Source organism: Neoarius graeffei, chromosome 18 (genome assembly GCF_027579695.1).
Source record: "Neoarius graeffei isolate fNeoGra1 chromosome 18, fNeoGra1.pri, whole genome shotgun sequence".
NCBI lineage: Eukaryota > Metazoa > Chordata > Actinopteri > Siluriformes > Ariidae > Neoarius > Neoarius graeffei.
In genome coordinates, this window is record NC_083586.1 from 27183053 (window position 1) to 27196551 (window position 13499).

Genomic DNA, 13499 nt, shown 5'->3' on the forward strand with positions numbered 1-13499 from the left:
TGACACCAATATTGCTATGACACTGATGTCCATGTTGAGTGTATGTCAACTTCTGACCACAACTGTACATCACAGTAGGTGGTCAGTGGTCTCTGAATTTGTTGTGGGTTTATGGAGTGGCTTGGATTGGTGTGAAACTCCTGGCCTAATTTTTTGTCACTGTCAGACCCTGTTGCATCGGGCCTTTTGTCCACCAATTCAAACAGCACTGGCTGTTCAAGAACTTAAGTTTGAATCAGAGGAGACAATAAGGTAGAAAGTCTGGTTCCAGGCAAGTAAGTAATTTAAGTAATATTCATTCTTTCAACTACAGTAACCTCTTTATCCTGGTCAGGGTTGCAGTGGATATGGAAGCCACCATGCTGCCATCTTGTAAGTAGTAGACTGAAATATCTAATGATATTATTCCAATATATACCTTTAAAATTTACTAGAAAAACATTACTGTATGGCTGTTTGAGTATTGCCTCCCCAAATCATTGAAAATATTTAGACTGGCAAAATTAGAAATGTAATTTTTGTACTTTGCGTATTTAATTTAATTCTCTGTTTGTATGTAAATGTTTGTCTGTAAATTAAACCTTGTAACCTTAATGCAAGTCTAAATCAGTCCTCAAAACTATATTTTAAATAAGAATAAACACACCCCATTGATATCTTATGTTTATTTAGCATACAATTTAGTGTCCATTGAGTTGTATGGATGAAATGAAATAGATAGGACATTGTGAAGGTGTGGACAGCAGGTGGTTGGTATAGTGGGTTGCTTTAATAATAGGTCTCCTTTTCCACCCAGCCTAAGAAGAGAAACAGCATTTTTATAATGTGATGAAAATGTCAAACCACACATTTGCATATGCATAATGTATAATATTCCATCCAAAATCAGAAGTATGGAAGATGATTCATATTACAATATGTAACTTTGCTCAGGGGGCGACACGGTGGTGTAATGGTTAGCACTGTCGCCTCAGAGCAAGAAGGTTCTGGTTCCAAGCCCAGTGGCCGACGGGGGCCTTTCTGTGTGGAGTTTGCATGTTCTCCCTGTGTCTGCATGGGTTTCCTCTGGGTGCTCTGGTTTCCCCGGAATGCAAAATCCACAAAGAAAGGCCCCCATCAGCTCTGAGGTTCAAACCCAGAACCTTCTTGCTGTGGGGCAACAGTACTAACCACTGCACCACCGTGCCACATGTTTGGCTGATTAGATAACTGCATGAATGTGCAGATGTACAGGCATTCCTAATAACGTGAATGGTGGTTACATACATCAAAAAGGAAGGAAGCTATCGAAGAAAGACTATTGAGGACATTTGACCTTGATCCTGTTGGATCAATTCTGAAATCTAATCAGCTCATATGCTGCTTACAATGATAATTCCATATAAATCCTTCAAACACTCATTCTTGAGATATTGTGCTAATGAAATCTTGGACTTGGTGGTGGAGGCATAAAAATTAACTAATGCCAAAATAAATCACAAATATAGTAATAAATTATGCCTGTGCTAAAGTATGCTATCCTTAATATTTTGTATTAAACTTAATTTTATTGTTACTCCCATTTAACAGCTTCTTCCTCATTGCAAGCTAAAGTGTATAGTTGAGAAACTGGAAATGTCTTTTTCCCTTCATGTATACAAATCCTATATTTGAACTCAAATTAAGCATCAGGCAAGTAAACATTCAGGTAAATTACTTCCTGGGCTTTGCTACATCACAGAAAATGAGTTTGAATTCCAGTAGAAAACAGAGGTTAGTTAATTCTGGAACACTAAAAACACAAAATCCTTAATTCTGTTGTTGATAAAAACATCTGTTAGGCTACATTAGACATTTTTCTCAGATGTTTGAAACCTTTTGCAATTAACTATTTTGCATATTATGCTAATAGTTACTTTGCTACGCTGTCTGATTTGAACATACTGTACTACTGTTTTAATATTTAATCTTTTCATAAAAGTTTAACAGTGTAATTACATTTTTTGCTTTTTAGATTAGATCATGAATATGTGCCAGATGCAGCCCTGAAAAAGTCATTATTAAGCCAGGAATTTTGTGGATGGTGTGTTGTTAATTAAAACTTCTTGTAATATTAACTTTTTGACACAAAACAGCAACAATGTCAACTTTATCAAATATTTATTGCTAATTTATTTATTTATTGCTAAGCTCTCACAGTTACTTCATTGCTACTTTTATACTTCATTTATCCTTTTACTTTTTTATCTTTAGCTTTTTCACTTTCACACTGTATGAACCCTGAGCGATGACTACTTAAAGCATATACGCAGAACCATGGCCTCACTTTAGTTTATAAATGCCTTGAGACCTCAAGAATGGCACAGGAATAGTTTTAAGCATTAACAATGAATCTAATATAGTAATTTTTATGATTAAAGTGATTCATATAGGTAGCGGTCTGAGTGAATGACCTTGATGTCCATAATGTCACCGCAGGAAATCTATCGGTCTCATTGCCATTTCCACTATACTAAAACACAGAGCTGACTGCAACTCCGATCCTCCATTTTGAGCTAATTTATCGCCATGCTATGTAGATATATTTTTGGCCGGTGCAGCAACATGACAGAAGGTGGATTTACATTGCATTCATGGCCCAAGAATGTTCAAACTGCAAAGATTTGGACGTGTTTTGTGAGAAATTCACAGACACATTGGGCACCTATGAAGTGGTCTCTCCTCTGCTCTACTGAAGACTCGTACAAAACCTCTGATCTGTTGAGGAGTGTTGGCTAGAAGCCCGTATTGAAAGACGGTGCAGTCCCAACATCCATTCATCCATTCATTATCTGTAGCCGCTTATCTTGTTCTACAGGGTCGCAGGCAAGCTGGAGCCTATTCCAGCTGACTATGGGCGAGAGGCGGGGTACACCCTGGACAAGTCGCCAGGTTATTGCAGGGCTGACACAGAGACAAACAACCATTCACACTCACATTCACACCTATGGTCAATTTAGAGCCACCAATTATCCAAACCTGCATGTCTTTGGACTGTGGGGGAAACCGGAGCACCCGGAGGAAACCCACGCAGACATGGGGAGAACATGCAAACTCCACACACAAAGGCCCTCGCCGGCTGCTGGGCTCAAACCCAGAACCTTCTTACTGTGAGGCGACAGTGCTAACCACTACATCACCGTGCTGCCGCAGTCCCAACAATTAAAGAAAAATAAAACAAGAAAAGGAAAGTATTTATTTTATTTTATTTTTTTAAAGTGAGTTCAGTTGCACCAGTCCTACTGGAGCATGAGCCAAGGGTTGTTGGTAAAACCTGGGACGGAAGGGGACGGGACATATCGCTAGGGCAGTGACCTCCCAGCAGTTGTTGCTAAAACCAGTGACATTCTGTTCTGTCCCGGGTTTTAATAATTGCCTGAGCCAAGCAGTAATGTCGGAATACACAGTATGGAGAGAATGAGTGTAGTAGCCATCTTATTTCTAAACTGGATATTGCTGCCATCTCGCCCTTATGTGGAAGAAGTGAATGAACTGAGAACTGAACAAACAACTGAAAGTCAGATTGGTTTAAAACAATTGGCCACAAGATCAGCCTTCAAGAAGCGAGAACTCTGACTCTCATTTGGATAAAAAAAACAACAAAAACAACACGTTGTTTACTTGCATTTAGATTAATACATGTAACTTGTGGGCGGCACGGTGGTGTAGTGGTTAGCACTGTCGCCTCACAGCAAGAAGGTCCAGGTTCGAGCCCCGTGGCCGGCGAGGGCCTTTCTGTGTGGAGTTTGCATGTTCTCCCCGTGTTCGCGTGGGTTTCCTCCGGGTGCTCCGGTTTCCCCCACAGTCCAAAGACATGCAGGTTAGGTTAACTGGTGACTCTAAATTGACTGTAGGTGTGAATGTGAGTGCGAATGGTTGTCTGTGTCTATGTGTCAGCCCTGTGATGACCTGGCGACTTGTCCAGGGTGTACCCCGCCTTTCGCCCATAGTCAGCTGGGATAGGCTCCAGCTTGCCTGCGACCCTGTAGAAGGATAAAGCGGCTAGAGATAATGAGATGAGATGAGACATGTAACTTGTATTGTGTGTTTAAGTTACCGGTATAAGATTATTTAATTTGCTTCAGAATGTGATTGTCTCAGTTCATCTGATTATTTAATGAGCCTTTTACGTTTTATCAGTGAAAATGCATGCATGTACATGTATGTTGCATAAGTTATAACACCTATCCTGTTTTAATGAGAGTCAACCCACAATCAATGAAGTCAAATCAGTCTTAGTTGAGCAAGTCGGTAACGATATTTCTTACTTTCACCATAAATTTGTATTTATATGACTTTGGTCTTTAGCTGTAAAACGCCTTGGCCTTAAAACCGGTTCCTGCTGTGACGTCACACACTCAGGGCTGGCTGGCTCAGCGGGGCAGCTTGAATGCCAACTTTGCGGTCGATTTTAACTCTCAAAAAAATATATTTTTTATTCCCATTTATGCAGCATACAAGAATCAAGGATGGAGATACTATCCACTAAGAAATTTATTTAAAAATAAAGGTTCTGTGTATCTGCTTTAACTTGACTTGCACATGAACAACACAAAGACCCATCTTGTCAGTGAACACCACTAATTATATCCTTAGCAGTACTTTGGTAAGCTATAATTTTGTCGAAGTAAACAAAATACCTAAAAACTATATAATATTTGACATACCTCCTGGATTTTGCCTGAGAAGGTATCTTCTTGTTTCATCATAGAAGAAAATGAGGAGTGAATATGGTAAAGCGCATAACAACCACCATGGTCTGTAAAGGTAAAAGTATAAATAAATGTTTAAAAAGTGTGTTTTAATCTTTAGGCAGATTTAGTTTGTAACCTACACATATTATCCAGTGGTACACAATATCCAGTAGCAGTACATAATAATGCAATATAGTGATTTGTTCTATATTTGTTACAAGATGTATGATATGAATACACTGTGGAGTTGGCAGCTGTGGACCTTTTGTCCAGAGCTCAGAAACATTAACATAGATAATCAAAATTTAGTTTAACACAGAACATTTGAAATAGAAATTTTGTACAATTTTTTTTTAATCTGGGGGGCAAGGATGCTAATGAAGACTTTTTCAACAACTTACTTCAGTGGATACATTTTAAGAGCAACATCCATTCCTGGACAGTAGGATAAGAAGGCGGCAAGTGCTGTCTCCTCAAAAATACCAAAGATGAGGACTTTGTTCTTCCTTGGGGGAAGAATATACACAATTTAACTGACTGAATGTCCTATGGTTTTGTTTTTGAAAAGTTAGTTATTTGTGTACATACCCCATGCCCTGCTGTACAATGGAATTAACCCTGGTCTTACAGATGATCAAGTCTGCCACCTGCACTACGACAATACTGACAAAGAATGCAGTGTGGCATGTGTACTCCAGAATTTTTCTGCTCTCATATGTCTGCAGCATAGATATAATGTGAGTTAGAGACAATTGTTTTGTTTATTATTCACTTATCTTTGTAATATATACCCATTGCTGGCCATAGGAATCCTCCAGGTCATTGTACTCTTTACTGTCCCAGTTGATACGCAGTCCTAGCAGAGATAGTGGCATGAAGCCATTCTCAGCAAGGACGACAAAGTAGGTAAAGAACCCTGCTGCTGCCTGCATCATTCCTAGTAAAGAGGAGAAAGACATGACAGAAATGGAATTTTTTCATAGGTTGTAAAATTTTCTAAAGATCATGTATTGTATAATAAATACATTCTTACCAATCTGACCATAAGCCATACTGATTAGCCTTTCATTCACCAATTTGTCTGTTTTGGCATTTCTAGGTTGCCTTTTCATGATATCACTCTCAGCAGCCTCATAGGCCAAAGAAATAGCAGGCACCTGGAAACGTTACATCAGAATTACATCAGGTGTAACTTAAAAGTTTGATATAATGGTTAATTAATTCTGTTATGATGGTTTGTTGATGAGAACTTACCATATCAGTTCCGAGATCAATGCATAAAATAGTGACCGTGCCCAAAGCGAGAGGAATGCCCGCAATAACAAAGAAGAGGAAGGGTGACATCTCAGGGATTTTACTTGTCAACGTGTATGCAATGGATTTCTTCAAGTTGTCAAAGATCAGTCGGCCTGGTCAGGTAATTATATTTGAATTAGAAGAACTAAAATGTGCAGATGACATTGGAAATTAAATTTCAGTGGCATCTTGTACCTTCCTCAACTCCAGTAACAATAGAAGCAAAGTTGTCATCCAGGAGAATCATATCAGCAGCCTGTTTGGAGACATCAGATCCAGCAATACCCATTGCTACACCAATGTCAGCCTTCTTCAGAGCAGGAGAATCATTCACACCATCACCAGTCACAGCCACAACGGCACCCTATTGATATATAACAACATGTATTCCCACATTAAATTTTGATTCTGCCTTGTCCCAAACATTAAAATATTACATGCCATAAACAAATGTGATTCTTAATCTTATCAAAACTGAACACTTAAAACATATAGATTTCATTAAAAATAGTGAATCATTGTACCTGTCGCTGACAACCTTCCACAATGATGAGTTTTTGCTGAGGAGATGTTCTGGCAAACACAATCTCAGTGTGATATTTAAGGATGTCATCCAACTGCTTTGGAGTCATGTCCTTCAACTCTCCACCATGAACAACACAGGCCTTTGCCTCTCTATATAGATGCTTGAAATTCAGTAAATCTATTACAACCTTGGTTATTTAAAAAAAAAAAAAGGTTTCACTTCACCTAGGGTTGATCTCTGCAGTGGAAATGTTCAGACGATCAGCGATGTCTTCCACAGTTTCACTGCCTTCAGAGATGATACCCACACCCTTAGCAATAGCTTTAGCTGTAATTGGATGATCTCCTGTAACCATGATAACCTGGAAACCCAGGTAAGTATTCAAATATGTGACAATGATAATCTAATTAAATTTTTTAAGGTGGTCTGCATTGAACATTTACATGAATTAAAGAGCTTACCTTGATTCCTGCGCTCCTGCACTTAGCTACAGCATCAGGTACAGCAGCGCGGGGAGGATCAATCATAGACATGAGGCCAATAAAACATAGATTCTCAGTTGGAAAGTTCACTGTCTCAGTGTCAAATATAAAGCCCTCAGGGAACCTATCATCAGGGAGACTGAAATGGCAGAATCCTGCAAGATAAAGTGTAAAATGTTAAATTTTTCATGCACTGAATTACTAAAATTCCATGATGTGGAATTATCAGACTGATTTCTGATATTTAGTCATAAACATGGAATCCATGGGATCACCAGAACTTAGAAATTTAGCTGTAATTAATGTAGCTCTATATTAGTTTTGGTGGGTTATGACTACATAAATTTGTTAATAAAATATACCTAGAACTCGTTCCCCAAGACCTCCTAGTTTCATATATGCATTCTGGAAAGCATCCTTCATTTCCTCATCAAGGGGATGTTCTTTTCCTTGAATCATAATAGTTGAGCATCGGTCCAGTATCCTCTCAGGTGCACCTTTCATTAACAGCAGATGCTTGGTTTCTAAGGCATTTGGGTTCTTGTGGATTGAAAGCTAGCAAAACACAAATCAAATGTTATTAGGACTATCAACCAACAAACCGACCAATCATCCAAATAAGCAAACATAAAAAGAGCTACTTGATATTTGTTGGTGGAATTGAAAGGGATCTCAGCCACTTTTGTGTATTTAGCTCTTAGATCCTTCACTGAACCACAGCAGAGCTCAATACACTTCAGCAGGGCAGACTCTGATGCATCTCCTGTGGTATTTCTCTGGAAGGGTATACAATAATATTCAGTTACAAGTACTGACAGTTCCATTAATTTGAACAGTCAAATTACTCAAAATTATTTCATAAATAGCAATATATTTATCATAGATGTCTTAACATACACGGTATTTCTAAGTATTACTTAGAAGTGTGATAATTATGCTCCCCTGGGGTGTAACAGAAAGCTTTCATGCTCTCTTGACTCCAGATCACAGATGGTTGTGGCAAAATTCAAACTTGACAATGCCAAGGACATCAATGGCTGAGAGGCACACTCAATTTGACCTTATATGCACCTCAGGTTTGGACAATGTTTCAGTTTTAATTAGCATATTGGCATATCATACAATTAGCTTATTTAATTTAGTGTCAAATTTATTCTCCCACTGACTCCAAATATCTCACTATAACCATGCCTTTCAAAAAGCTTACATGCACCCATTAAATCTCAAACTTGATCTCATTGTTCTCTCTGGCCATGAAAGTCACTGGTTGATAGCTTGTGTGGCTCCATAAAAAAAAAAAAAAAAAACTTTGACAATCAGTTATCAATAATGCACAGTGCAGGCTAAAAGCTCTTTTTTATTTTTAAAAAAGAATTAAATTTTTTTGCACTTTTTGATACTGTCACCTTTCTTTCTGCTACATTTACAAGAAATTTAGCATGTTATAACAAGGCCCCACACCACTCCTCAAAAACTGCCTGGAAGATATTGCCACTCACATTTCTCACCTTATTAAAAGCAGCCTTGTATTATAGTAAACCTCATGGCCGATGGGGGCCTTTCTGTGTGGAATTTGCATGTTCTCCCTGTGTCTGCATAGGTTTCCTCCAGGTGCTCCGGTTTCCCCCACAGTCCAAAGACATGCAGTTAGGTTAGCTGGCTACTCTAAATTTCCCATAGGTGTGAATGTGTGTGAATGGTTGAGAGAAAACCTCTATAATAATCCGGTAGAAAGCAACAGGAAACTGCTACACTTCCCTAGAAACTTTGATGGCTGGAAGGAAAAGCCGTCAGAGCGGCCACATAACTGTGATGATATGCTGATATGCCAGAGAGAGAGAGAGAAGGCTTATCTATCTATCTATCTATCTATCTATCTATCTATCTATCTATCTATCTATCTATCTATCTATCTATCTATCTATCTCAGACTATTACATTTTTTATTCTATTGGCAAATAATGTTGCTTCTTTCTAAAAATAAATGCTAAAAATTAGCTAAATTATCTGCCAACAGAACAAGTTTATTTCAATTCATCAACAAAACTTCCAAGTGTTTGCATTTACATCACACCTGTGACTTGACACTGATGGCATTGTTACCAGAGCATCCAAATCTTCTCACAACTATTTTTGACTTTATAATTTGTCACTTACTTTATGAATCCCATATTTGGTTCTCTCACCAAGAGTGCATTCCTATGCTAAATTTTAAGGATGCTTTGTCACTAGTCAATGTCTTCTAATGCTTAGACCCCAGTCCATGGCATGGAAACTGACCCTATGGCAGAGATGTAGCTCCCAAACTTTGGAATTCCTTTCCACAGAGCCGCTGTGAAGCCTCATCTCTCTTCCCTTCAAAACACAGCTTAAAACCTCTATTTTCTCATTACTATCAGTTTCTCATCAGTAATTACACAGTTCCACTCCTATACACTACTCTTTCTATATACCATTATCCAACTTATGCACATTGTGTCTTGCTTTATGAGATATTTGTAAATGATGATTAGTTTTTTATTTGGTATTTACTTGCTTACTGTTGGACTCTATAAGGCAACCTTAAGTTTGAGAAAGGTACGAAATAAATTACACTTTTATGAGATCTATTGCTGTGCTCAGTAGTGAAATATTAGCTCACTTTTGATTATTGTAGCCACAGTAAACAAATGGTTGTTAATATTGTCTAAAAGATTAAAAGATAATAATTCCCACCTTAAGGATAGGAACATTGACTTGATCTGCAAGGAAGACTGCACGGTTGCACAGGCCAGCTACACGAGCAAGGGCAGACCAAGTGGCAGAACTTCTGTCAAAAGAAGTTCCACTTTGGTTCTCTGTAGTATCTGCTTCATGAATCTGGTTGTCAAACCACATATGTGCCACAGTCATACGGTTCTGGGTCAGAGTTCCTGTCTTGTCTGAGCAGATGGTAGAGGTAGAGCCAAGTGTCTCCACTGCTTCTAGATTTTTCACCAAACAATTCTTCTTCGCCATACGTTTGGCAGTTAGAGTCAGACACACCTGCAATGTGTAAGAACTGACTAATAATATTTTTGATAAAGACCACATCACTAATTCAGTTACGATATTTATTGGTCTGATTCTGCTTTCTTTGCACATAATAGTGAAAGACTTACAGTTACTGTAGCGAGCAGACCCTCAGGTACATTGGCAACAATGATTCCAATAAGAAAGATGACAGCTTCCAACCAGCCATATCCAAGAATGAGAGACAGGGTGCAAAATGTGACACCCAGAAACACAGCCACAGTAGTGATAATATGAATAAAGTGCTCTATCTCTATGGCAATTGGGGTCCTTCCCACTTCAAGGCTTGAGGCCAAGGAAGCAATTCGACCCATCACAGTGCGATCACCTGTGTTGATAACAATACCTGTGGCAGAACCTTTAAAAAAATGTGAATTTCATTAAAATTAGGTAATTAATCTCAGTTTCCTTCTTACAGGTAAATAGTGGAATCAAGTCATTTCAATTACATTTTATTTGTTTAGTACTTCAAGAAAGACACCTTGTTGATATACAGCTTTAAAGAAATCAGGATGTAGACTTAGATCCCTAATGAACAAGTCAGCAGTAACAGTGGCAAGGACAAACTCCCTGAGGCAACACGAGGAAGGCAAAGGTAATTGAGAGGAAAAGTAGTTTGTTTTGCGTATAGCTTTAAATCATGTATGAGGACTGATTCTTTTGGTTCTGCCATTTTAGTGGCTGTGTTCATTATTTTATACCTTCAATAGCTGAACAGTTTAATGAACAACTTTCTATATATGTATATAGTATTAATTCATGAGATAGTTTCTTTTTGTTACCTTCAACACAGTTTGTTGAGAAGAACACAATATTCTTTGTCTCCAGTGGATTATCATGAGAGAATTCAGGAGTACGAGGCTGGGGTTCAGATTCTCCAGTAAGGGAGGAGTTGTCCACCTAAGAAAATTTCTCACTCATTTAGAATGTCCACAAATACTGTTTCTTTTCACAAAAAAAGAAGACAAATGTTTGAGAAATGTAATATGTACCACTAATTAAATACTCAAATTCTACAAAGTAGAAATAAATTCAAACATTTTGGTAAGTGAAATACAATGTGAATCTTTATACACAATCATTAATTATTTACTGAAGCATTTATTATTTTACTTATTTCCTAGGCTGTTGAGAATCTTACCTTGCATCCATGTGCAGAGATGATACGCAGATCAGCAGGGATTCGATCTCCACCCTTGATCTCCACCAGGTCCCCAACAACCACATCCTCAGCCTTGATGTCCTTCTTTTCACCATCACGAACTACTAGTGCTTGCTATGCAGTATATATGAAATTCAATTATGTCAGAAATAATTACATTTCCAATAATATTTTATATCTAATTTTGAATACCTGTGGCACAAGATTCTTGAAGGAATCCATAATCTTTGAGCTTTTTGCCTCTTGGTAATATGAAAAACATCCAGTGATCAACACCACTGCTGCCAGAACAATACCCAAGTACAACTGAAGAAAATAGCAGTAAGTTAGTACAAGAATTATGTTACATATTACATAGCACACCACATATAAGCTATGTACAATACTCCAATATTTGAAATGAAAGAAACACAATGTCTTACATTATCATTTGTTGGTTCATTCTCTGTAGTAATCTGAACAGTAAAAGCCAAAAAACAAAGAAAAGCCCCAATCCACAATAATGTACAGAAGCCACCAAAAAGCTGTTTGCAGAACTTGATCCATTCTGGGGTTGTTGGGGGAGGCGTCAGAGCATTGGGTCCATCACGTTCTAGGATCTCCTTTGCATGGGAACTGGACAAACCCTTAGAATAATGCATGATGCAGTAATGTTAGAATTTTGTGTAAAATTAATTTTTGCTGTGTTTAACTTCCTTAATAATATATGCATTCTTAATGATGAGAGAGATGAGATGAGATGATATGCACAGTGTATCTTTGCTTTGCATACCCTGTTAAGATCAGTGCCATATTTCTGGTGGAGTTCATCCAAAGTCAGCCTGTGATCATTCTGCAAATGAGCAGTACATAAATATAAGACCAATTTAAAAAACAAAACAAAATAACGTGCAAATTGTGTAAAATATGTTGATGGTAAAATACACAAGTCTTACCAGATCCACTTCTTTCTTCAGATCATCCTTGTTCTTGTCTTTGTTGTCCTTTTTGCCCCCATCCTCAGTGTCAGAAGCCACTTTGTATTTGTCATTCCCCCTCTGTGTAAACAAACAAACAAACAAACAAACAAACAAACAAACAAACAAACAAATGGAATAAGTGAATAAGAATAGGATAAGTGAAGAATATAAGAGTCAGCTTTCTTAACTTGTCTTTCTGGAGAGTCATTAACATTTCATAAAAGTATCATAAGGGGTTATAAACAAATATCATAAAGGGCTCCTACGACTTCCTTTTTGGAAGCAAATAATCCTTAATGATCCAAAAAAACAACAACAACTTTTAAAGAACACTTAAAGAGGCTCTTTTGTTTCTAAGAGTGTAACTATAAGAAGGTAAAAATATATAGTTAAATAAATAAAACAACTGAAATCAACTACAGTTAACTTACTCCCAGTCCCATTTTTTAATTTTTATTTTTTCCGATCCTGCCCTTCAATTATCTTGTCTGTGTCCTACAGATGCATCAGAGATTCTGCATCACCAAATCAAGTTCATAGATCCTTATATTCCTTCCTTTCACCTGTCAGGTGGGTGTGGTTTGGATAAAACTGGACCTAGGGGTAGGAAATTTGTTTGCATGACAAAAAACAAACAAAATTATTCCCTCAACATCTGAGATGTTTGTGGAAAAGTTGTGAAATTATTTGCGATACACATATCTGTTCCTATACAGGTAGGTGACTCTCACATTATTCCTAAACAAGTTATTCATGTTATTTTTGTCTAAATGGTTTTGTGAAGAACATGAGCAAGCACAGGTATCCCCAACTACTAGCAATGGCTGAATTCCTTAACTTTAAATAATTTGAATAAAACAGGCAGATGTTTGTTGCCAGTTTCCATAGCCCTCAGCCATAGCTCTCTGTTTCCATAGCCCTCAGCCTTTCACATAGCTGGGTTACAGTGGGGGCCAGTTTGACTCCATACTCGCATCTGTATTGCATTATGCCTCCCCAGATGGCAGAAGGTACCATTTTGATAATGGTCTTTGGTATGACCCAACCATGAGTAGAACTTATGATCTTCCGGTCAAGAGGGGGACATGCTAACCACTAGGCCAGCTCATGGTACCCAAATAAGTAAGGGCAAAATGAATTATTTTTCAAATAATAATTATTTAATCTTGTAAATACTGAAGATGGTTTGTTTGACCATATCCACTGCACTGGACATTACATCTAAACTGATGTCCATTATCATTTGGATTAATGTAAAGATATACAGTATAGTATTAGCAAAGCTAACAAATATAGTGTTTTTATGATATT

The 13499-nt window shown here is 37.7% G+C and overlaps 1 protein-coding gene across 1 annotated transcript; it reads right to left on the reverse strand.

The window, feature by feature from the left end:
- Positions 1–650: 650 nt before the first annotated feature.
- LOC132866058 (sodium/potassium-transporting ATPase subunit alpha-1-like) lies at positions 651–12702 on the reverse strand. Its single transcript, XM_060898621.1, has 22 exons — positions 12620–12702; positions 12165–12266; positions 12002–12061; positions 11652–11855; positions 11422–11535; positions 11209–11343; positions 10850–10967; positions 10157–10425; positions 9732–10040; positions 7658–7792; positions 7379–7571; positions 6996–7171; positions 6759–6895; positions 6533–6683; positions 6204–6372; positions 5967–6121; positions 5746–5869; positions 5504–5649; positions 5301–5431; positions 5114–5218; positions 4686–4777; positions 651–797 (listed from the first exon to the last, which is right to left on the reverse strand). The coding sequence occupies exons 1-22, from the start codon at positions 12629–12631 to the stop codon at positions 769–771; spliced, it is 3066 nt and encodes a 1021-aa protein (XP_060754604.1). The 5' UTR covers positions 12632–12702; the 3' UTR covers positions 651–768.
- Between the last annotated feature and the right edge of the window lie 797 nt (positions 12703–13499).